The following is a 23,315-nucleotide window of genomic DNA, read 5'->3' as shown; positions in this document are numbered from 1 at the left end:
GAACCCAGGTCTCCTGTATTGCAGGTGGATTCTTTACCATCTGAGCCACCAGCGAAGCATATGTTATGACAGTTCAGTTCAGTCGCTCAGTCATGTCTGACTCCTTGCGACCCCGTGACTCGCAGCACGCCAGGCCTCCCTGTCCATCACTAACTCCCGGAGTTCACTCAGACTCACATCCATCGAGACGGTGATGCCATCCAGCCATCTCATCCTCTGTCGTCCCCTTCTCCTCCTGCCCCCAATCCCTCCCAGCATCAGAGTCTTTTCCAATGAGTCAACTCTTCGCATGAGGTGGCCAAAGTACTGGAGTTTCAACTTTAGCATCATTCCTTCCAAAGAAATCCCAGGGCAGTACTTTGTAGCAAAACAAGCTAAGTGCCCTGCTTCAAATACTGTTTGAAAGTAACAGTAAAAGTATTAAGTACAGGGTAAGCAGAGGATGAGGAGTGTGTGTTTGTATGTAACCAAACATCATTTGTGATATGAGATTCTGTCTCCAATGAATTGCCTGTAGAAATGCCTGTCCCTCATCAGACAGGGACCCGGCAGAGTGGAGCCACATCCATCCATGAGGGACCTCCCCTTCCTCAGTGGAGAGGTGCCTGGAGGCAGCCATTTTGCCCACATGAGGAGGGGCAGCTCCTGAGGGGGTGGGCATTGGCTGCAGCTGCATCTCTGCCCTTGAGATCCTACTCAGAGCTTCAAAAGAAGGTTTTTGGCAGATAATAATTTGATGTCTTTTGTCAAGCTGTTTATATGATGCTTGAACTTACTAAATATTATTTTATATTATTACATATTATTATTTTATTATTTCTAAAATATATTATTTTTACATGTTGACATTATAGAACAGTGCATTTGTTTCTAAATGTTGGATACAGTTTTAAGCTCAACAGATAAATCTATATATTATTACATATTCATATTCTATATATTATTTCTAAAATATATTATTTTTACATACTGACATTATAGAACAGTACACTTGTTTCTAAATATTGGATGCAGTTTTAAGCTAAAGCAATAAATTAAATCTGTCTCGTAGCACACATTTGTCAGTTCACTGTCCCTGTGACTGTGTCGGCCTTGATCGTGCTCCCCTGTACCTGCGCCCTCGCTGCTCCAGCTTTACCCGTTGAGGGGGAGATCAGTGGACTATTTCCAGCCAGTCATTCAGCACTCTTTACTAACTTTCTCCTTGTGGAGAAACCCATACGGCGTGATCCACATAGGAAAAACATACCATGGGTATGCTGCTCTCTGTACTGGAGGTGAAGTAATGAGACGGAACCTCAGGCAAAGGCCATCAATGCTGTGTTCTCCCATGTCCAGAAAGCTTGTTAAAAGCAGTTGAAGGGGCTTCCCCGGCAGGTCCAGTGGTTAAGAATCCACCTCGAAGTTCAGGGGACATGGGTTCAATCCCTGGTCAGGGAACTAAGATCCCACATGCCGTGGAGCAACTAAGCCTGCACACCGCAAGTACTGAGCCCACACTCCATGCCTAGAGTCAGTGTGCCACAGTGAAAGATCTTGCATGACATAACTAAGACCCTATGCAGCAAATAAATAAACTAATTAAAAGTATTTTTTTAAAAAGAAGCAGTCAAAGGTGAGAGTACATCCTGTTGGGACAGCCGTGTACTGAAAGAGTCAAGCCAGGAAAACTGCATTACAGAGGCAGAGGACTTTGGAACAGGAAACAGAGGTGACAGTGCTCTAAAGGGCCAACGTATAGCTAATCGCTCAGGAATCTTCCAAGTCCTTCCTCTTTTCAGTGGGCATCTGTCAGATACTGGACCAAAGTAGAGAGGTTGATGTGAACTAAGATGCTTGAACAGATTTGGATCAAGAAAGCTGGGGTCATGGGCTTAGAGTTGATCCTCGCACCATTTCCCACAGTGATGAGAATTTGCGGCAGATTTTTCTGAGATTGACAGTCTCTAGGGCCTTCAGATCAGATCAGTGGCTCAGTCGTGTCCGACTCTTTGCGACCCCATGAATCGCAGCACGCCAGGCCTCCCTGTCCATCACCAACTCCCAGAGGTCACTCAGACTCACGTCCATCGAGTCAGTGATGCCATCCAGCCATCTCGTCCTCTGTCGTCCCCTTCTCCTCTTGCCCCCAATCCCTCCCAGCATCAGTCTTTTCCAATGAGTCAGCTCTTCGCATGAGCTGGCCAAAGTACTGGAGTTTCAGCTTTAGCATCATTCCTTCCAAAGAAATCCCAGGGCTGATCTCCTTCAGAATGGACTGGTTGGATCTCCTTGCAGTCCAAGGGACTCTCAAGAGTCTTCTCCAACACCACAGTTCAAAAGCATCAATTCTTCGGTGCTCAGCCTTCTTCACAGTCCAACTCTCACATCCATACATGACCACAGGAAAAATCATAGCCTTGACTAGACGAACCTTTGTTGGCAAAGTAATGTCTCTGCTTTTGAATATGCTATCTAGGTTGGTCATAACTTTCCTTCCAAGGAGTAAGCGTCTTTTAATTTCATGGCTGCAGTCACCATCTGCAGTGATTTTGGAGCCCCAAAAAATAAAGTCTGACACTGTTTCCACTGTTTCCCCATCTATTTCCCATAAAGTGATGGGACCGTATGCCATGATCTTCGTTTTCTGAATGTTGAGTTTTAAGCCAACTTTTTCACTCTCCACTTTCACTTTCATCAAGAGGATTTTTAGTTCCTCTTCACTTTCTGCCATTAGGGTGGTGTCATCTGCATATCTGAGGTTATTGATATTAGGCAAAGTTATAAAGCTGACATTTTTTTTACCCAGATATCTCCCTTCTTGGACTTTTTCCTGCTTTTCTTTCCCACTGTCCTGTCATCCTGTCCTACGCATGTGCCCTCATTCTCTTCTCAAGATGTTTTCAACCCCACCTGGTCCTGTTCCCTTGTTAATATTTGTAAAAATGGCTAGAGCAGAACCCATCAAATGGTAAGGACTGGATATATTTGCTAAAGAAAATTGAAGTAAATTTCATTAATAAATATTCTTCATCATTGTCCCCAGAGTTCAGTCTCTGGAAGGCACTGATCTACTCTAAATAAATAATTGGGACTAGAGTATGAGTTAGAGGGCTTCCCAGGTGGCTCAGTGGCAAAGACTCTGCCTGCCACAGCAGGATATGCACAAACAAAGCTAATGGAGGTGATGAAATTTCAGTTGAGCTGTTTCAACTCCTAAAAGATGATGCTGTGAAAGTGGTACACTCCATATGCCAGCAAATTTGGAAAGCTCAGCAGTGGCCACAGGACTGGAAAGGTCAGTTTTCATTCCAGTTCCAAAGAAGGGCAATGCCAAAGAATGTTCCAAGTACCACACAATTGCACTCATCTCACAAGCTAGCAAAGTAATGCTCAAAATTCTCCAAGCCAGGCTTCAACAGTATGTGAACCGTGAACTTCCAGATATTCAAGCTGGAGTTAGAAAAGGCAGAGGAACCAGAGATCAAACTGCCAACATCCATTGGGTCATCGAAAAAGCAAGAGAGTTCCAGAAAAACATCTATTTCTGCTTTGTTGACTATGCCAAAGCCTTTGACTGTGTGGATCACAACAAACTCTGGAAAATTCTTAAAGAGATGGGAATACCAGACCACTTACCTGCCTCCTGAGAAATCTGTATGCAAGTCAAGAAGCAACAGTTGGAACTGGACATGGAACAACAGACTGGTTCCAAGTTGGAAAAGGAGTATGTCAAGGCTGTATATTGTCACCCTGCTTATTTCACAAGTTGGAATCAAGATTTCCAGGAGAAATATCAATAACCTCAAATATACAGATGACCCCACCCTTACGGCAGAAAGCAAAGAAGAACTAAAGAGCCTCTTGATGAAAGTGAAAGAGGAGAGTGAAAAAGTTGGCTTGAAACTCAACATTCAGAAAACAAAAATCATGGCATCCAGTCCCATCACTTCATGGCAAATAGATGGGGAAACAGTGAGAGACTTTATTTTGCGGGGGAGGGGGGGGCCTCCAAAATCATTGCAGATTACATTGAAAGAAGCTTGCTCCTTGGAAGAAAAGCTATGACTAACCTAGACAGCATTTTAAAAAGCAGAAACATTACTTTGCCAACAAAGGTCCATCTAGTCAAGGCTATGATTTTTCCAGTGGTCATGTATGGATGTGAGAGTTGGACTATAAAGAAAGCTGAGTGCCAAAGAATTGATGCTTTTGAACTGTGGGGTGGGAGAAGACTCTTGAGAGCCCCTTGGACTGCAAGGAGATCAAAGCAATCAATCCTAAAGGAAATCAGTCCTGAATATTCACTGGAAGGACTGATGCTGAAGCTGAAACTCCAATACTTTGGCCACATGATGCGAAGAACTGACTCCTTGGAAAAGACCCTGATGCTGGAAAAGATTGAAGGCAGGAGGAGAAGGGGATGATAGAGGATGAGATGGTTGGATGGTGTCACCGACTCAATGGACATGAGTTTGAGCAAGCTGCATGAGTTGGTGATGGACAGGGAGGCCTGGCGTGCTGCAGTCCATGGGGATGCAAACAGTCGGACATGACTGAGCGACTGGATTTGATCCCTGGGTCAGAAAGATCCCCTGGAGAAGGAAATGGCAACCCACTCCAGTGTTCTTGCCTGGGAAATCCCATGGACAGAGGACCCTGGTGGGCTATACTCTGTGGGGCTGCAAAGAGTTGGACACGACTGAGTGACTGATCATACACACGCTCATGTATGAGTTAGACTTTTTCCTACCAGGATGCATTTACATTTACAAATCCAAGCCTCTTTACCCAGTAGATGTATGATTAGTACAACCCGTAATACACATTTGGTGGGTAGCAAAGGTGAGAAAGACACATTTTTCACCATCCTGCTCCCCATCATCCAGCTTCTCTTCCTCTTTTTACCTGGTTCTGCAGCTGAAGACCTCAGCACTGTTCCCAGTGACACTCGCAAAGAGCATCTGACTTTGTACAGTATCTGGTATAGAAAGTCTCCTTTAAACTCTCCCCTTCTCGGGACTTCCCTTGCTGTCCAGTGGTTAAGACTTTGCCTTTTAATGCAGGTGGTGCAGGGTCGATCCCTGGGTCAGAGAACTAGTTCCCACATGCTGCAACCAAATACCCCGCATGCTGCACAGAAAGACCTGGCACAGCAAAGAAAGGCATTAAAAAAAAAGCTCTTCCCTTTCAAAATGATTGTTACCTGCTCATTTACAGATGCCCCAGCCCACTCGTAAGGTCTCTTTCTTGTTCATTATTAATCCACCCACACAAACTGCATGAGCCACGATTCCTGCCTAAAATCCTTTACAGTTGACTATCTCACCAATATTTGACTTACAACGTGGTAAAACCAAGCATTGGTCAGACATTGAAAGGCACTAGTAAAAGGCAGAGAGGGCATATCAAGAATGCACGAATTGTTCAAATCATTATTGAAGATGTCCTTTTTGAATGCTAGATTCTAGGCAGAGGTATTGCTTAGATGGTCTTGTATCACTCTATTCAAGGAATGAACTCCTTAAATATTGCTTGCTCTTTTCTTCAACCGAAGAACATGGTTCTGGAGAATTCCCCCATCTGCTGGTGGGTTTTCCTTTGGGAAATTAGATCTGTGGTAGCAGTGTGTCCTGTTTTGATGTAAAAATGTTTATATCAGTGTTTATATTCTGTAGTATTTTGCACATCGATATTTTATGATTTTAGAAAACAAGAGAGGTTATATTATTGTAAGTGTATTTACTCACAGTACTGTGTAAGTAATGGACTGAAAACTAGGCTATTTTCTGATTCCAAAGTATTTGCTACCTGCTGCTTATTGTTAATCATATTCTAAATTTTTTGAACTATCTTGAGGTGCTTAGATTCCCGGTGTCAATAAAAAGTAATTAATAGAGAAATTCCTTTCACTCAGGTGACACAGCTCAGGAATCTATTTCTTATCTTCTTCAGAGGCCTGGTATTTAATTACTAGCAGGAAAGATTATAATTCAAAAGAAGCTTGGTGGAATTTTGGATTTGGGGATGGCTCTGATCAATTTTATTAAAATATAAAGTTTTTATTTTTAAAGCTCTCATTATTTCTACATATGGTACATGGTTTCACTGTGTGCTATTAAGCCTGTAACATGAAATTTAAAGAAACAGAAATATGAATCTTTTGCCATTTACTTAGTACAGTATTTCTTTATAATGCTTTGTATTATTATGAAATGCAACACTTTTACTATCAGTAGTAATGAATAGACTAATATCTAATGACTAAAAGACTCAGTGTTTTTGGCCAAGTGGTCTAACACAATTGCTTCCTTCTGAAAAGCAGTGAAATTATAGATTGATAGAATTTATATGTAGGCATCCCCATGTAATAAAAATTGAAGTGACTTTATCTGAACTTAACTCAAAATATCACTGCAATAAATATTTATTGAATGTGTGTGTGCAAAAATTTTAAATTTTTAAATGAAATTTCTCTGTGGTCAAAAGACCTTTTGATATGTGTAGGAGTATATGATGCTGCTGCTGCTGCTGCTGCTGAGTCACTTCTCGTGTCCGACTGTGTGCGACCCCATAGACAGCAGCCCACCAGGCTCCTCTGTCCCTGGGATTCTCCAGGCAAGAACACTGGAGTGGGTTGCCATTTCCTTCTCCAATGCGTGAAAGTGAAGTCGCTCAGTCATGCCCGACTCTTAGCGACCCCATGGACTGCAGCCTACCAGGCTCTTCCATCCATGGGATTTTCCAGGCAAGAGTACTGGAGTGGGGTGCCATTGCCTTCTCCGGAGTATATTATATATGTGTATATGTTATACATATTATATTAAAAAAATATGTATCTACATAGAATTTATAGTTACACAGAAGCTATATATACATAAGTGTGTGTGTGTGTGTGTGTGTGTGTGTGTCTGTGTGTGTGTGCGCTCAGTGGCTTCAGTTGTGTCTGACTCTTTGCGACCCCATAGACCGTAGCCCGCCAGGCTCCTCTGTCCATGGAATTTTCCAGCAAGAATACTGGAGTGGGTTGCCATTCCCTCTCCAGAGTATCTTCCCAACCCAGGGATGGAACCTGCATCTCCTGCACTGCAGGCAGATTCTTCACCACTGAGACACCAGGGAAACCCATATGTGTGGGTATATATGCAGATAAATATATATGTATGTATCTGTATGTATATCTTCAGAAGCTTCTTGCCAGTTTTACAACCTAGCATAATTTTTTTGAGAGTCTGGGAGCCATCCCCCTGGAATGTGAACATCTAGGAAGATAGCACTCCTGCCTCTCCATCACCGGAGAATTTAACCTTGGTCCTGCTCTTCAAGCTGTAACCATTTGCTTGTCAGAGCGATTAGAAAAGATTTATTATCCTCTTCATTAGTTGGATAAAAGCAGCTAGGTAAAACAAATGGCTACTTCCATGGCCGGGTGAATTCAGAGTGGACTAGGAAAGAGTGCTGTCAAGCCTTCTTATAGGGGAAAGAAAGGAAAGTGAAGTTGCTCAGTCGTGTCTGACTCTTTGCGACCCTGTGGACTGTATGTAGCCCACCATGCTCCTCTGTCCATGGGATTTTCCAGGCAAGAATACTGGAGCGGGCTGCCATTTCCTACTCCAGGAGAATCTTCCCAACCCAAGGATCGAACTCAGATCTTCTAAATTGCAGGCAGACTCTTTACTGTCTGAGCCACCAGGGAAGGTCTCTTATAGGGGAGTGACCAGTTATCTTTCGTCTTGAGAGTTTATGTATGTACTGGATTATAACAGTTTGCCTGTATAAATGAGACAGGATTGTATGTCTTTTAATGTCTTCTGTGTAGAGTGCCTATAGCGTCATGCTCTGGATACACATATTCAGTGATGAAACTGCTTTCTTTCTTTTCTACACTTTGTGGAGAGGATTCTGTGTTGTTTGGACTTTATTTCCCCAACAGTATCCACACACCTCACACAGGTTGCCAAGGCTACTAACGTGAGCAGGATTTGACACATGCCCTTGTGAAGCTTGTATTCTAGATAAGTTTACCAGTAACTCTGTTCTGCAAAGCCGAGTAAGTACAACTAGGAAAAAGCAAAGAGCACAAAGGCAGGAGAGGAGATTCAGCTGAGGAGAAAAGTTGAGGTTGAGCTATAGAAATAGCAGGTAGAATGGTGGTTATAAGGTGAGGGGCAGGGGGATGGGAGATGTGGGGCAAAGGGTACACGCTCTGGTTATAAGATGGATGAATTCTGAAGATCTAATGTACAGCATGATGGCTGTAGTTATTAATACTGTATTGTAGGACTTCCCTTGTGGTCCAGTGGTTAGGACCCCAAGTTTTCAATGCAAGGGGTGCAGGTTCCATCCCTGGCGAGTAACTGTGATCTCACATGCCACGCTTGCAGCCAAAAAAAAAAAAAAAAAATCATAGTAATATTGTAGTGTATGCTTGAAAGTTGCTGAGAGTGGATCTTAACTAGTCTCACCACAAAAAGAGGAAAGGGTAACTACATGAGGTGATGGATGTGTTAACTCAATTGATTGTGGAAAATATTTCACAGTATGTACTCGTATCAAATCTTCATGATGTACACTTTAAATGTATACAGTTTTGTCAATTACACCTTGCTAAAGCTGGGGGGAAATTGGAGCAAGGGGAGTTATGCCACAGAAGCAGAAGAATGAAAAAAAATAAGTGAGGTGGTAGAGGGAGGGATGCAGTAGCAATGAGTCCAGTCACAGTGGGGTTTGTTTTGGATTTTTAAAAAATATTTTTGTTTATTTGGCTGCACTGAGTCTTAGTTTTGCTGTCCCTATGGTGAAAATAAAAGTTCAGCTATTTCCTGCCAGAGGGTCTTCAACTGTTCTCGCTTTTGGCATTTGTTTTGAAGTATCTCAGTCTATTTGGAGAAGGCAGTGGCTCTCCACTCCAGTGCTATTGCCTGGAAAATCCCATGGACGGGGGAGCCTGGTAGGCTGTAGTCCATGGGGTCGCTAAGAGTTAGACACAACTGAGCGACTTCACTTTCACTTTTCACTTTCATGCATTGGAGAAGGAAATGGCAACCCACTCCAGTGCTCTTGCCTGGAGAATCCCAGGGATGGGGCAGCCTGGTGGGCTGCCGTCTATGGGGTCGCAGAGTTGGACACAACTGAAGCGACTTAGCAGCAGCAGCAGCAGTCTATTTGGGCTGCTGTAACAAAAAATACCATAGACTGGGTGACTTAATGCACATTTATTTCTCACAGTGTGGATGCTAGGAAGTCTGAGATCAAGGGGCCAGCAGCAAGAAAGCTCCCGGGGTCTCTTGTGCAGGAGCACCAAACCCATGCATGGCGGCTCTACCTCATGTCCTGTTGGCCTGCCCAAGGCCCCACCTCCTAATACCATTGCACTGGGGATTATGATTCCAACATACAGATTTACAGGGACAAAAACCTGCAGTTCATAACACGGAGTAGTGCTGCATTTTAGGAATTATTGTCCCCAGAAAATGTTCTGTTTTGCTTTTTGATAAAAACTTGCTATACGTATTAAATTTCATACGGACTCAGGGTCAATGAATTTTTTTTTTCTGGCTCTATATCAGGTTTTGTCATAAGATTTAGGGAGAAGGTAAGAGTCACTTAATATAGTCTGTTTTTCCAGTAAACTACCAAAGTATATTTATTGAGATAAGGGAGGTATCATTGTTGAGTCAGTTTTATTATTCTTTCCTATCTCAGTGCCTAAGGAGCAATACATTAGTGAGAATCACATTAAAGCAAGGGATAAAAATTATAAACTGATTTCTGGCTAAGTCTTGATGAAAGCTGCAGAGAGCGCTTTTGTTTGTCTGCACTGGGTCTTCGTTGCTGTGTTTCTCTAGCTGTGGCGAGTGGGAGCTGCTCTCTAGTTGGGTAGGCGGCCTTCTCATTGCGGTGTCTTCTCTTGATGCAGAGCACAGGCTCTAAGCTGTGAGGACGTAGTTGCCCCTGCGCATGTGGGATCTTCCCCGACCACGGATGGACCTGGTGTCCCCTGCTTTGCAAGGTGGATCCTTAACCACTGGACCACTAGGGAAGCCTGAAAGAGCTTTTTTTTTAAGCTGCAACAATGAATGGCATTAAAGAAAAACAAAAGACTCAGAAATGCATTAAGCACTAACTTTAGCAGGACAGTATGAAAAGTTTAAAAATAACAAGGATAACTACAGCCTCCATGCCTGTGCTTTAAGATGCACTTTAGGACTCTGATTTTTTTTTTTCTCATCAACATTCATAACTTACATTTTCTTTTCTGGTGAGAAAGGAGTGGGATGTATTTTGAATAAAAGGACTCTCAGATTCTACTTTGATTTTGTGTTTTTCTGTAGCTGCTAGGTGAACTGATCCTGGACCGGCACAACTTTGCCATCATGACCAAGTACATCAGCAAGCCAGAGAACCTCAAACTGACGATGAACCTCCTCCGGGATAAAAGCCCCAACATCCAGTTTGAAGCCTTTCACGTCTTTAAGGTAAACAGCACCCTGCAGAAATAATGTGGACATTCCTTTTCCAGTTTCAAATGGCAAAATCCCTATTTTGGATCTTCCTTTTGACTCAAGAGAACATGAACTAAGCAGTCTGTAGGTTTTGCGTGACTTTAGGTGAAATTGTAGAGTTATTTGAGTGGATGCCTATTTGTTTCAAAAAGATTTGCTGACGAATCTGTATCTCGAAATACTTGCATCTTTTTCAGTAAGAAAATAGGTGGATACTGTTTCCCAGGAGTTACTAAGATAATTAGTGATTGAGCTAAAACGCAAACCCTGAGTGTCAGAATTTGAATGTTTCATTTCCGCCTTAAATGTTCCTTTGAACTTTAAATGAAACCGAAAGAAACACAGTGTACTACTCATTCCTTGCTTAGAAATATTTTAATGCATTTTAAAAGAACACTAGTCTATATAATACCTGCTTTTTCGAATATTTTTTCTGTGGTGTAAGAGTAATAAAATCATCTCCTAGAAACTTTAAGCAGTAGTTTTGTTTAAAAGTAGAGTAGGAGCTTCCCTGGTGGTCCAGTGGTTAAGAATCCACCTGCCAATGCAGGGGCCGTGGGTTCAATCCCAGGTCGGGAAGATCTCACATGCCGTGGAGCAGCTAAGCCTGTGCGCCAGCCAAGATGCCCTAGAGCTCGCGCTCCACAAAAGGAGAAGCCCCTGCAGTGAGAAGGCCGTGCACCGCAGCTAGAGAGTAGCCCCAGCTCACTGCGACTTGCGAAAGCCCATGCGCAGCAGTGAAGACCCAGCACACCCCAAAATAAATAAATAAAATCTTTTTAAAAGAGTGAAAAGAAAGTGACGTCACTCAGTCATGTCCGACTCTTTGTGACCCCATGGACTGTATGTAACCTACCAGGCTCCTCCGTCCATGGGATTCTCCAAGGGAGAGTACTGGAGTGGGTTGCCATTTCCTTTTCCAGAAGATCTTCCCAACCCAGGGATTGAACCTGGATCTCCCGCATTGTAGGCAGATGCTTTACCATCTGAGTCACCAGGGAAGTCAAATCTTTTTAAAAATAAAGTAAAAAAAAATAAAAGTAGGGTAGGTGAGAGAAATCTAATCTATAATGCACTAACCGTGACTTAACTCTTGTAAAGATTTTAGTAACTTTTATTTTCCTGTGCACGTATGTAAACGTTTTTTTCTGCAGCTGAATTCACATTCTACACAGTATTGATACACTAATTTTATCACTTAATACTATACCGTATGTGAACACTAATTCATTGTTGTTATATATAGCTTTTTAAAAGAGTCAGTAGTTTTACTGGTATCATAGTTTTTCACTGAGTATATGTAGTTTACTTAAATATTCCCATGTTTATAGTTAGGCTATTTTCAATTTGAGGCTACAATGAGCATTTTATGTTTCGAGCTAATTTGTTTCCAATTTAAGGATTATTTTCTTAGGATCAGTATCTAGAATAGAATTAAGGGTTGAGAGAGTTTCAACCTCTTTTTCTTTTTAAAATCTTTGTAAGGTATATTCTGTGATTGAATTTATATATATAAGTCAGAGACACAGCAATTTTTAAGGTGTGTAATTGTTGCTTTGAAAAGTAAAAAAAAAATTTTAGTTCATTTTTCAAGCCACCAGATCTTTATTGTGCAAAAAACCACTAGAGCCATTCAAATACCATATTAATTTGTAAATTCTATTTAATTGCATTCAGAATCCTAGCAAGTCTTTTTCTGGAACTTGACTAGCTGATTCTAAAATTTGTATGATAGAGCAATGGCCTGGGATGATCTGTGACAATTTTCAAAGAAAACAAGGTAGAGAAATCCATCCTACTATATATTAAGACTTCCTCTGGATTTATCATAAATGGAAATAATACTGTATTGGCATGGAGACAGATAAATAGAGCAACAAAACAGAGTAAACCCCAGAAGTGAACCTGTGCAAATATGAAAATTTGATATTTGGTAGTGGAGAAATTATAAATCATTAAAGAAAGGGTTACTGTTTCTTAGTTCAGTTCAGTCGCTCAGTCATGTTGACTCTTTGTGACCCCACGGACTGCAGCACGCCAGGCTTCCCTGTCCATCACCAACTCCTAGAGCTTACTCAAACTCATGTCTATTGAGTCAGTGATGCCATCCAACCATCTCATCTTCTGTCGTCCCCTTCTCCTGTCTTCAGTCTTTCCCAGAATCAGGGTTTTTTCAAACGAGTCAGTTCTTCACATCAGGTGGCCAAAGTATTGGAGTTTTAGCTTGAGCATCAGTCCTTCCAGTGAATATTCAGGACTGATTTCCTTTTTTTTTTTTTTTTTTAATTTAATTTTATTTTGATTTCCTTTATGATTGACTGGGTTGATCTTTTTTCAGTCCAAGGGACTCTCAAGAGTCTTTTCCAACACCAAGTTCAAAAGCATAAATTCTTCGGTGCTCAGCTTTCTTTATAGTCCAACTCTTAGATCCATACATGACTACTGGAAAAACCAGAGCTTTGATTAGATGGACCTTTGTTGGCAGAGTAATATCTCTGCTTTTTAATATGCTGTCTAGGTTGGTCATAGCTTTTCTTCCAAGGAACAAGCGTCTTTTAATGTCATGGCTGCACTCACCATCTGCAGTGATTTTGGAGCCCCCCAAAAATAGTCTGTCACTGTTGCCATTGTTTCCCCATGAACTGATGGGACCAGATGCCATGATCTTAGTTTTCTGAATGTTGAGTTTTAAGCCTACTTTTTCACTCTCCTCTTTCACTTTCATCAAAAGGCTCTTTAGTTCTTCTTTGCTTTCTGCCATAAGGATGGTATAATTTGCATATCTGAGGTTATTGATATTTCTCCCAGCAATCTTGATCCCAACTTGTGCTTCATCCAGCCCAGCATTTCGCATGATGAACTCTGCATCTAAGTTAAATAAGCAGGGTGACAAGATGCAGCCTTGACGTACTCCTTTCCCAATTTGGAACCAGTCTGTTGTTCCATGTCCAGCTCTAACTGTTGCTTCTTAACCTGTATACAGATTTCTCAGGTCTTAACCTGTATACAGATTTCTCAGGAGGCAGGTTAAGTTGTCTGGTATTCCCATCTCTTTCAGAATTTTCCACAGTTTGTTGTGATCCACACAGTCAAAGGCTTTGGCATAGTCAATAAAGCAGAAGTAGGTGTTTTTCTGGAACTCCTTTGCTTTTATGATGATCCAGTGGATGTTGGCAATTTGATCTCTGGTTCCTCTGCCTTTTGTAAATCCAGCTTGAACATCTGGAAGTTCACAGTTCATGTACTGCTGAAGCCTGGCTTGGAGAATTGAGCATCACTTTACTAGTGTGTGAGATGAGTGCATCTGTGCTGTAGTTTGAACATTCTTTGGCATTGCCCTTCTTTGGGATTGGAATGAAAACTGACCTTTTCCAGTCTTGTGGCCACTGCTGAGTTTTCCAAATTTGCTGGCATATTAAGTGCAGCACTTTCACAGCATCATCTTTTAGGAGTTGAATCAGCTCAACTGGAATTCTATCACATCCACTAGCTTTGTTCATAGTGATGCTTCCTAAGGCCCACTTGACTTCACACTCCAGGATATCGCGCTCTAGGTGAGTGATCACACTATCGTGGTTATCTGAGTCATGAAGACCTTTTTTTTATAGTTCTTCTGTGTATGGTTCTTAGGATAAGGGATTATTAATATAGAAATTCCCATCCACTATATTCAGAAATAAATTATCAGTAGAGAGCTACACTTGAAAAGCAAAACATCTTTTAACTTTTAAAAGAAAAAATAAACCTTTTATGATGTTGGGGAAGGAAGAATTTTTAAAAAGAATTTGAAATCACAAAGCATAAAAGGAAATAATATTTGACATTTAAATTTAACACCTATTTGAAAAGACATCATAAACAAAATGAGAGAACAGGACAGAATGTGACACATAGAGTTGACAAATCATTTAGAAAAAAGCAAACAGTTAAATAGAAAAATGGGCAAAGGATACAAGTTGGTAACTTACAAATGAGGAAACCTGTTTTTGTTGTTTGTTGTTTAGTCAATCAGTCGTGTTCGACACTGTGATCCCATGGCCCGTAGCCTGCCAGGCTCCTCTGTTCGTGGGATTTCCCAGGGAAGAACACTGGAGTGGGTTGCCCTTTCCTTCTCCAGGGGAAACCTGATTGGCCAACAAATAAACGGGAAACCTGATTGGCCACCAAATAAGTAAAGATGCTCATCTCAGTGGCAATCATGGAAATGGCCATTAAAATATCAATGAGATGTCACGTTACATTTTTCATATTGCCAAAAATGTTTAGGTCTGACAATATCAAACTGTGGTAAGGCTGGGGGAACAGTAGGTCTGTACACTGTAAATTAGTGTTAATACAAGCACTTGGGAGAGCAGTTTAGCAAAATAAAGTACTGAAAGTGTCCATACTCTTCATTCCTAAAATCTCATTTCCTGGACAGTCTTGCTCACAGGCATAAGGAATTCTGTACCAAAATGTTTATTGCACATTGTTTAGCATGAAAATGAAAAAAAAATGGGTATCTGCAGAAATTTAGGACAATAAATTGTGATATATTTATATAATAGCATATAGAATGGGTTAAAATTAATAGAGTTATATGGGATCAATGTAGATAAGTCTCAGAAACATTGAGTGGAATTAAGAAAGTATTAAAAGGATTTTATTTATTTAAAGTTTAAAAACATGAAAAACTATACTATGTATAGATTCATACATATGTAGTTAGTGTCTAAAAACCTGTATGGAAATGATAAATACCAAATTCAGGATAGCAGTCACCTCACCGGAGGGAGAATGACATCAAGAAAGAGAATGACATCAAGAAGTGTCTAATGGCCTGGAATTTTATCTGTAATGTTTTATTTTATTCAGATTCTGAAGGCACATATGGCAAAAATGATAGAGCTGACGGTGGGAACTTGAAATCTGCAGTGTTACTGCTGTGCTCTTCTCTGTGTTTGTATTATTTCATAAGGAATAAGCACAGATTGGATGGAATAAAAATAGGCTCTTGTAGGACAGGAAAACGCCTGCACAGTATAAAATGACAGACCCTCTTAAGATCCTTCCTTTCTGACTGAGCAATTACAGAGGCTTGCCGTTGTTCTGTCATCCCAGCTCCCACAGAGTTTTACTATGCCATTGTAGGTGAAAACATGCTTCATATAATTTTGTTCCAAAATGCAGTATTATAGAAGTATTCAGTGGGTGGCAAAATAGAAATAACCTACTTCCATCCTGTGAGATCAGAATTTGGATCGTCTCATTATTGGACAGAGTAGGCATATTTAAAAATAGTCGGCCACTTGTTTACTTGCATGCGTATAAACTGGACGTGCCCCAGACCCTGACTTTCCTCCTCCCACTGAAGTGCACACTGAATTGTTTACTTGCCAAAAATAATATTTTGTTATTTAGAAGAAGAAAGTTATTTTTCAGTTTTTTTGCAGTTCTTTATTAATAGTCTCTTTCCCCAAGTACCTCCCATAAGATACAGAAAATGTGGTCTAAAAATGTCTTCACCAGATTATTAATGGCCAGTTTTTACTAGCTTGCTTGAATCGTCCAAGGACTCGAATGAGATGCCATTTCACGTTTTCTCTGCTATTGACGAACAAGGTTGTATGATGGGAAAGGACTGGCCGGAACACAAGAGACCTGGGTGTTTGTTGTGGCCCAGTTGCCATCAGTGACTTTGGGCAAATCCATTCGGATCTGTTTCTTCACTTGCAAAATGTTAAATTAAAAAAGCTGAAGTTGGGGACTTGCCTCGTGGTCCAGGGGCTCAGACTGCAGGTTCCCAGTGCCCTGGGCCTGGGTTCGATCCCTGGTTGGGGAACTAGATCCCATATGCTGCAACCAAGAGTTCACACGCCACAACTCAAGAACTAAAGGTCCCACGTGCCACAACAAAAATCAAAGATACCACACGCGGCAACTAAGACCCAGCACAACCAAATAAATAAATAAAAATTTAAAAATGTTTAAAAGTTACAGTTAGATTAAAATGAAAAAACTCTGGGAAAGGTGGAAGGGAGGCTCAAGAGTGTGTGGATGGATGGATATATTTATACATAGAGCTGATTCATGAACAGCAGAAATAACAAAATATTGTAAAACAATTATACTCCAAGAAAAAATAAATAAACATGCATTTTTTTTTTAAGTGTAATTCCAGGATATTAGGTTCAGGAGAAGGCAATGGCATCCCACTCCAGTACTCTTGCCTGGAAAATCCCATGCGCGGAGGAGCCTGGAAGGCTGCAGTCCATGGGGTCGCTGAGGGTCGGACACAACTGAGTGACTTCACTTTCATTTTTCACTTTCATGCATTGGAGAAGGAAATGGCAACCCACTCCAGTGTTCTTGCCTGGAGAATCCCAGGGATGGGGGAGCCTGGTGGGCTGCCGTCTATGGGCTTGCACAGAGTCGGACACGACTGAAGCGACTTAGCAGCAGGTTCAGGAGACCTTTGTCTCTATGATCCTGCCTCTTCCAGACATGCATCCAATATGAATTTAGGAATCCACTATGAGCTGGTATCTCTTTCCTTTCCCTGTTAGCTTCCTTAATAGCAAAGGACCAGACTGCCACTTTCTACTAAGCCATGTAAAGGAAGCGGGTGGTCAGTGCCTATCGGCTCACCACTCTCAGAGCTGCTGGAATTTGAGCATATGTGGTGCGTGAGTGAGAAGTCGCTTCAGTCGTGTCCGACTCTTCGCAACCCTATGGACTGTAGTCCCAGGCTCCTCTGTCCATGGGATTCTCCAGGCAAGAATACAGGGGATCTTGTGGACCCAGGGATTGAACCCCTGTCTCCTGCTTTCCTGCATTGGCAGGTGGGTTCCTTACCAGTAGCACCAGCTGGGAAGCCCAGTTTTGTCTCAATTATTGCATCTAGCCATACGCACAGAAAAAATGGGCTTCCCGGGTGGCTCAGCAGTAGAGAATCTGCCTGTCAATACAGGGGACATGGGTTCGATCCCTGTGTTGGGGAGATACTCTGGAGGAATAAGTGGCAACCCACTCCAGTATTCTTGCTTGGAGAATCCCGTGGACAGAAGAGCCTGGTGGGCTACAGTCCGTGGAGTCACAAAGAGCTGGACACGACTGAGCAACTGAGCACACAGCAAGCACTAGTCTCGTTGCGGTTTCCATTTGTGTTTCCTAGTGACCTAATGATGTTGAACTTTTTTTTCACATGCATATTGATAATTTATATATTTTCTTTGGGGAAATGTCCACTCAAGTCCTTTGCCCCTTTTTAAAAAACTTTGTGTGTATTTTTGTTGTTGCATTGGAAGAATTCTTTATATATTCTGGATAATAGACACTGGTCATATATACGATTTGTAAATATTTTCTAACATTCTTTACATTGTCTTTTCACTTTCTTGATGTATCCTTTGATGCACAAATGTTTTAAATTTTAATGAAGTTCGCTTTACCCATTTTTTTCTTTTCTTGCTCCTGCTTTTGATGTAGCTATGAAACCACTGTTAAATCCAAGGTCATGAAGATGTACCCATGTATTTTCCTCTAAAAGTTTTATTAGCTCTTATATTTAGGTTTTTGATAAATTTTGAGTTAATTTTTGTTTATGGTGTGAAATAAGGGTCCAACTTAATTTTTTTTTTTTTTTTTTTGGCATGTGGATTTCCAGCTGTCCCATGTTGAGTGTTTGCTTTTTTTAAATTATTATGAAAAGATGTTGGAGTTTGTCAAATACTTTTTCTGGATGAGTTAAAATGATCATATGGTTTTCTTTCAGTGTAATCATGTGTCATATTGACTTCCTAGAGCTGCTTTAACGAAGTACCATAGGCTAAGTGTCCTAAAACAACAGAAAGTCATTGTCTCTGCATTCTGTCGACTAAAAGTCCAAAATCAAGGTGTCAACAAGCTTGTTTCCTTTGGGAGCTTTCAGGGAAAATCTGTGCCTCTCTCCGAGCTTCTGGTGGTTGCCAGAAGTCCTTGGCACTCCTTGCCTTAGGATGCATAACCCCAGTCTCTGTCTCCATCTTTTTTGTTTTTCTTTTTAATGAAAGTTTATTCATTGTGTCTGAAGTAAAGCTGATTTTGCAGCATTTCTGCCTCCATCTTCACATGGCATTTTCCTCTGCATCTGTGTGTTTCTGTGTCCAAAATTTCCTCTTCCTCTAAGAATACTGGTATTAATAGTGGGGTTCAGGCCCAGCCTAGCCCAGTATGAACTCATCTTAATTTGATTACATCTCTGCTTCCAAATAAGGTCACATTCACAGGTACCAAGGGTTGGGGCTTGAACATTCGTCTTTTGAGAGGATGCAGGTCAGTCCAGTACATGTGGTGGATTACATTGATTGATTTCATTACATTGAGCCATGCTTGTATTTCTGGGATAAATCCCACTTGGTTATAGTGTATAATCCTTTTAATATTATTCTGGACTTCATTTGCTTGTCTTTTGTTGAGGAATTTTGTATCTTCATTCATAAAAGAGACTGGTCTGTAGTTTTCTAGTGGTAGTTTTGTCTGGCTTTGGTAACAGAGTAATGCTAACCTCATATAACGAGTTAGGAATTATTCCCTTCTCTTTTATTTTCTGGAACAATTTGAAGTAGATTGGTGTCGATTTTTCTTTTAAAATGTGTAGAATTTACTGTGAAATCATCTGGTTCTGTCTGGACTTTTGTTGAGAGGTTTTTGGTTCCTGATTCAACCTCCTTATAAAAATAAAAGATCATAAGAGAATACTACAAATAATTGTACATCAATAAATGAGGTGACCTAGATGAAATGGACGAAGTCCAAGGAACATACAATCCACCAAAGAAGAAAGAGAAAATCTGATTCGTGGACTCTCATGTCACCTACACTGTGTTTTCTTCTAAAAGGGAGTAAAATCGTGGGCTTTCTGTGTTCAATAAACCAAGTAACAAATGAGACGCGGGAGGGACCCGAGTTCCCAGGTGTGTGTCCCTTGACCTAGGTGTGTTTCTTGTGTCTCAGGTATTTGTGGCCAGTCCTCACAAAACACAGCCTATTGTGGAGATTCTTCTGAAAAACCAACCCAAACTCATCGAGTTTCTGAGCAACTTCCAAAAAGAAAGGACCGACGACGAGCAGTTCACCGATGAGAAGAACTACCTGATTAAACAGATTCGTGACCTGAAGAAGGTGGCCCCTTGAAGTCCCACCAAGTTTCCTGCCACCGTCACCGCCTCGTTTATTCAGTTCATGTGACAAGTGTCATTCCAAAAAGTAGCCATTCTTGGGAAGGCTATGGAGGTGCCTGTTTTTCCTCAATCTGTCATTCAGGGTAGGTGGAATATAATCATTTGGATGAAAAAAAATTAATTTAGAATAATATATTCATTTTAACCTGTGATTATTTATATGAAATCAGAGCCATCGTGTTGGGAAATTGATGAAAGCAACTTTAACCCTTTCTTAGTGAAAGGCAGCAAGGCTGTGGGCTTGCAGATGAGCCCTCAGTCACCACAAGCCACCAAGTACTGGGAACTCAAAGGGTGGATGTCACCCAGTCCTCCAAGAGGATTAAATTCTCAGAGGAGAACTGGGAGTTGGGGCAAGATGCACAAAACTGTTTTGCCCATCTGCAGTTGGACCCACAAATTTCTTAAGGCACTAAGAAAATAAGATCCAGTATTTTCAGCCATTCCACATTCTATTCCCTGCCCACATCTTTTAATCATAATCATTCATTCTTTACTTCCTAGGAAACTGATACCCTCCTTTATGCTTATGACCTCACATTCCATCTCAGTGAATCTCCTCTGCACACCTGACTCATGGTACACACACACACAGACACACACACACGCTACTCTGACCAGGTTAGTATGGAACCAACTAGGTATAGGCAGGATGGTCTAACAAGGATCACAGGCATGGAGGACCCACCAGGCAGGACCTGCTCACTTAAAACTTGTAACAGACGGTTAAGAACCGCAGCTCTAGCAGAAGTAATTGCTGTTTCACAGACTTCTATAGGGTTAGTGAATATTTGGAATATTTCATTCATACTTCTTTTTTTTTTTTCCATACTTCTTAATTTGGGAAAGAAGTTTTATGGTGAAAGTGTTTTTCAGAGTAAGAATCATTGCATCGAGATGCCTACTGTGTGTAAAACCACAGGTCCAGAGGGTCACACAGGGCTTTAGACCACTTATACATAAGGGAACACTGCAGTTGGAAGGACAAATGATTACATGCATGAAACATCCTCAAAGGACTAAAAAAAAATTTCACTCTAATTTCTGATCTGTCATTGTCATTTCACATCAGATTCTTCACTGAAAAGGTTTCTGTAAAAATGTTGGTCTCAAATACTCTCTTGCATACTAGGATGATTTAGGAATTAATTTGTGTTTTTTTAAAATAAAGGTCACGGTTTGTTTTCAGACATCAGGTGGACAAAATGGAATTTTAAAGCTATATTTACAAGACATTAAAAGTATAATTGTTAGTCTGTATTTTTTTTTTAATGATTCTGTTTCCAGATCATGAATTAGTGCCTTCCATAGGAATCTTCACTTTTTACAATGTAGGGTACTGTGTTCTTGAACCAGATATTTCTCCAGCCAGAGAGGGGAAGATCCCGCTCCAGGATCCATGCTCTTGTAGATTTAGCATCTGAAGCATCACCTGGCATGGTTTGATCCTTCTTGGCTACGTTTATCCCCGCCCCCAGCCCCAGCGTTGAATTCTGAGGCAGATGCTCTTGGGTCTGCGGGAGCTTCTTGTAGCAGTACTGACGAGTGCTGGGCCATCTGATGGCCTTCCGTCTTGCATCGCTGAGGTCAGATTATTTTTATAACATTCCCTGACAGTCCAGAGTCTCTTCGAATCTGACTTTTCTGGTTTTGTTTGTTTAAAAGAGATGAGTGTAAATATTAAAAAAAAAAAAAAAGAAAGAAGGCCCAGCACTATTGGAAATGTATTTCTTTGCTTAAATACTGTCCCACACATCATGGGACATGTACTTTCAAGTGGAAAGCAAAGCCGTGTTAGAATTCTTTTTTTGATAAGTAAAACATATTGTATTTCCTCTGAGCTTGAATTAGCTCTTTCCTAGCAAACCCCTATAATAAATGAAGTAGCTGGGGTTTTGCTGTGATACAAATTTGTAAATTATTAACGTGAGAAAGAGGGAGCCAAAAACTCACGGTTAAAGTACGTTTGCATAAAAGTCACTAAATATTGTGAGATTTGAGTTTCGAAAAGGTCATGTTTAATAAGCCATTTCAAAAGCACACATTTAAATAAAGACTGACTAAATGAAAAGGTGCCACATGCTCCTTGGTCGGTTTCATCTCTCTCTGCGTGTCCCGCCCCTGTGTTCTTGTCGCCGCTCCAAACAAGGAAAGCACCAGGCTGCCCGGAGGCCCCACGTCCCCAGCTGTCCCATTCCCCGCTGTCCCGCCCCGTGAGGCTCTCTGCCCTTGACCGAGGGCTGCCTGTCAGGCAGCAGGCATTTCACAGCTGCTCCACTACAGCCAGAGTCATCCCCATTTTACATTTGAGGAAACCAGGCGCTGAGGAGTTTATCCCAGACAATGAGGACCAGAGCTGGGGAACAGAGCCACGGTGGCCAGAGGCCAAACTCCTGCTCTTACTCTTACCAGGGCTGTGAACGAAGGGTGGTCCTGGGAGTCTGCACTCATGCTATGCCCTCCCCGACTGCTGCCGGGTAGGCTTCCAGGGGTGAAGGTTCTAGAATGAAGCCAGGATGGATTGAGATCATATTGTGTTTGGATGGGGCTCTGGCTCAAGCCAGGCGTTTGCCCAAATGTTAGGATTATTATCGTGGGAGGAAAGGCCAAGAGGCACGCGGTCCTTGAGCAACCGTTCTGACTGCCAGCCTCTGTGGCTGCCCGTCTTTGGAGGGCTCTGGGGAGCAGTACCTACTGGAGGCGGGTGGGCAGCGAGCTTCCCAGTGCCTCTGTCAGCAACCGCACTAGCTGGTCCGTGTGACACACAGCTGCTCTGAGCCACGGTGCGATCTGGAAACAACATACAACCTGAAAGTGACTGGAATCATGTGAAGGAAAATAAAGTTCAAAAATCACTAGGATTTTTAAAATATGAAATGATAGTTATTTTAAAATAACTTGACGGGTCTTTCTAGTCTTAGAGGCACTTAAGATCTATATCTTTTACTTGTTTTTTTCTGTGTTATCCAAAAGAATATTGTATGTATGGATGAATCACCACCATCTTTTCATGCCTGTTCTTTCAGGAACGTTTTGGCTGTTTTAATGAGGGCCCATAATGGAGAAGGCAATGGCACCCCACTCCAGTACTCTGGCCTGGAAAACCCCATGGACAGAGGAGCCTGGTGGGCTGCAGTCCATGGGGTCGCTAAGAGTCGGACACAACTGAGTGACTTCACTTTCACTTTTCACTTTCATGCATTGGAGAAGGAAATGGCAACCCACTCCAGTGTTCTTGCCTGGAGAATCCCAGGGACAGGGGAGCCTGGTGGGCTGCCATCTATGGGGTCGCACAGAGTTGGACACGACTGAAGCAACTTAGCAGCAGCATACTTAGATAAAGCCCGAAACAAAGAGAGACCTGGAAAAGCTAGACTTAGTCTTCCTAAGAAGACTGAAAAGACAGAAGAGGGCTGTGAACAAGGATGTGATTGTGTATTTTGGGTGGTTTTTTTTTTTAAATAATTTTATATATTTTTGGCTGTTCTGCGTCTTCATCGCTGGCGAGCAGGCTTTCCCTAGTTGCCGCGAGCGGGGGCTACTCTAGATGCAGTGCGTGGGCTTCTCACTGCCGTGGCTTCCCTTGTGGACTACCACAGGCTCAACAGTTGGGGCACTCGGCCTAGTTGGT

At 41.7% G+C, this 23,315-nt stretch overlaps 1 protein-coding gene across 5 annotated transcripts in view; it reads left to right on the top strand.

The window, feature by feature from the left end:
• The window catches only part of CAB39L (calcium binding protein 39 like), a 93,146-nt gene extending 71,387 nt beyond the window's left edge, over nucleotides 1-21,759 (top strand). For all 5 annotated transcript variants that reach the window (XM_002691787.6, XM_059892157.1, XM_059892156.1 and 2 more), the window contains 2 exons: nucleotides 10,314-10,457; nucleotides 19,458-21,759. In XM_002691787.6, the coding sequence (XP_002691833.1) occupies nucleotides 10,314-10,457; nucleotides 19,458-19,637 (324 nt within the window). In that variant the 3' untranslated portion in view covers nucleotides 19,638-21,759. The remainder of the gene's footprint in view (nucleotides 1-10,313; nucleotides 10,458-19,457) is intronic.
• Nucleotides 21,760-23,315: the final 1,556 nt, after the last annotated feature.

This window comes from Bos taurus, chromosome 12, assembly GCF_002263795.3.
Source record: "Bos taurus isolate L1 Dominette 01449 registration number 42190680 breed Hereford chromosome 12, ARS-UCD2.0, whole genome shotgun sequence".
Classification (NCBI taxonomy): domain Eukaryota; kingdom Metazoa; phylum Chordata; class Mammalia; order Artiodactyla; family Bovidae; genus Bos; species Bos taurus.
The sequence above is the reverse complement of the archived record's forward strand: the minus strand, read 5'-3'. Positions and strand labels throughout refer to the sequence as shown.